The 1,969-nt window shown below is 36.1% G+C and overlaps 1 protein-coding gene across 1 annotated transcript in view; it reads left to right on the forward strand.

Annotated features, from left to right (window-relative positions):
- Positions 1–1,969, forward strand: part of GUCY1B3 (guanylate cyclase 1, soluble, beta 3) — a 44,029-nt gene that overhangs the window by 34,886 nt on the left and 7,174 nt on the right. Inside the window, exons 7-8 of the mRNA XM_011970531.1 lie at positions 1,128–1,186; positions 1,373–1,570. Of these exons, the coding sequence (XP_011825921.1) occupies positions 1,128–1,186; positions 1,373–1,570 (257 nt within the window). The remainder of the gene's footprint in view (positions 1–1,127; positions 1,187–1,372; positions 1,571–1,969) is intronic.

A 1,969-nucleotide genomic window follows, 5' to 3' on the forward strand; every position in this document is an offset into this window, starting at 1 on the left:
TGTATTTCATTAGTAAAATCTTTGATTCTTTTATTTTCTTTATAGGTATGCTAATTTTTGCTTTGCTTTTTGAACATTGCTTCTGAGAATGTATTGCATTAATCCAAAATTCTGCAAAGTCACCCCTTTTAAAGAATTTTGGATAGGATTAATTCAAAATTCTTCAAATTATTAATCTCAGATTCTCCAAAGTCGTAACTAAATTTTTTCATTTTAGAGTGATTATTATTCTCAGTGGCCAGAAGTAATGCCGTTGCATTAAAAAACTTCAAGCCAAAGATATAACCTTATGCCATTTTAACCAATTAGTTTTGTTGTTGTCGTTGTTGCTGCTGTTGTTGTTGTTTTTTGAGATGGAGTCTCGCTCTGTCACCCAGGCTAGAATGCAGTGGCGTGATCTCGGCTCACTGCAGCCTCCTGCTCCTGGGTTCAAGCAATTCTCCTGCCTCAGCCTCCCGAGTAGCTGGGACTACAGGCACGAGCCACCACAGTCAGCTCATTTTTGTACTTTTGGTAGAGACGTGTTTCATCATGTTAGCCAGGCTAATCTTGAACTCCTGGCCTCAAGTGATCTGCCCAACTCAACCTCCCAAAGTCCTGGGATTACAGATGTGAGCCACTGTGCCCAGCCTCAAAGAGTACATTTTTAAAAAGCAGTTAACTTTTTACTTGTCAGATCATCACTGAAATAATAAACATTATTATATTGTTGGAAAAATGACACAAGTTACAATGATGATGCATACAATTCAGCAAGATTGAATAATATTTCAAATAAATGAGAAAAATTTGTCAAAGGAAAAGAAGACATGAGAGCCAGAAGTAAGAACAACACATAGTCTTAGATACATAAATTACATGCTGAGGATGGGTCATAAACGTGGTTGGGAATTTTTACTCATTGTTTCCAGAAGGAAAAAATAACCAGTTACAAGATTCATAGAATACAGAAAGCAAAATAAAATACTTAATCAAAAGAAGCACTATTATTCTTGAGAAAGTGAATAAAGATAGATTTTTTCCCCCCCCTAAAAAGAAAAAAAAATTGAAAAAAAAAAAATAAAAAACAGAATAAAAAACCCAAAAATTAACAAAAAAAAGGTTTCCCCAGGATCGTTTCAATTTAGACTGATGGCACCAAAAAGTACAACCTGGCAAAAATGCATCTCAAGTTCACTGCTTTTTGGTAGATGTTTAAATATCTAAGAGAATACACTCACAATCTTCGTTCGATTCTCCATAATTTGATTGTCTTCAGCCTGATGTTTTGAATGGTAGGAGGTGGCAGGATCAGATTCCTTGACAGAAATCAGGGTTGCATTGTCATGTGTATATGTTGAGAATGATCTTACCTCATTTCTTCCTATGACAGTGTCATGAACCTGGACGATTTGACAAGGAGAGGGCTGTATCTAAGTGACATCCCTCTGCATGATGCCACGCGCGATCTCGTTCTTTTGGGAGAACAATTTAGAGAGGAATACAAACTCACCCAAGAACTGGAAATCCTCACTGACAGGCTACAGCTCACGTTAAGAGCCCTGGAAGATGAAAAGAAAAAGACAGACACGTAAGAATGTAACTCTTAGGGCACAACTGTTATTCATAACATATTGTGACTCTACTATATTTACCATTGGGAACCAGACTGAAAAGCCATGTGACCTGTAATAGCTCTGGTGTAGTGAATAAAATCTTTCACATTGCTTTTAAAAAGAAATTATGCTTAAGGAAATAAACCAGTCTTAATGGTAGTGGAAATATGTCTTCTATTTTTAGAAGCCAAGTTGGAATAATATATGCCAAAATATCTTTTGGAAAATGATGAGAATAACTCAAATTCAAATTTAGTTCAAAAATTAAAGTTTATCATTTATTCACGCATTCTTTCATACAAGAGTTACATATTGACCATCTTCAGTATGCTGGGGGCTGCCGCATGCAGAGAGCTGCTCTGCACAATGAACTT

The sequence above is a fragment of the Mandrillus leucophaeus genome, unplaced genomic scaffold (genome assembly GCF_000951045.1).
Source record: "Mandrillus leucophaeus isolate KB7577 unplaced genomic scaffold, Mleu.le_1.0 Scaffold95, whole genome shotgun sequence".
In the NCBI taxonomy this organism is placed as follows: Eukaryota; Metazoa; Chordata; class Mammalia; order Primates; family Cercopithecidae; genus Mandrillus; species Mandrillus leucophaeus.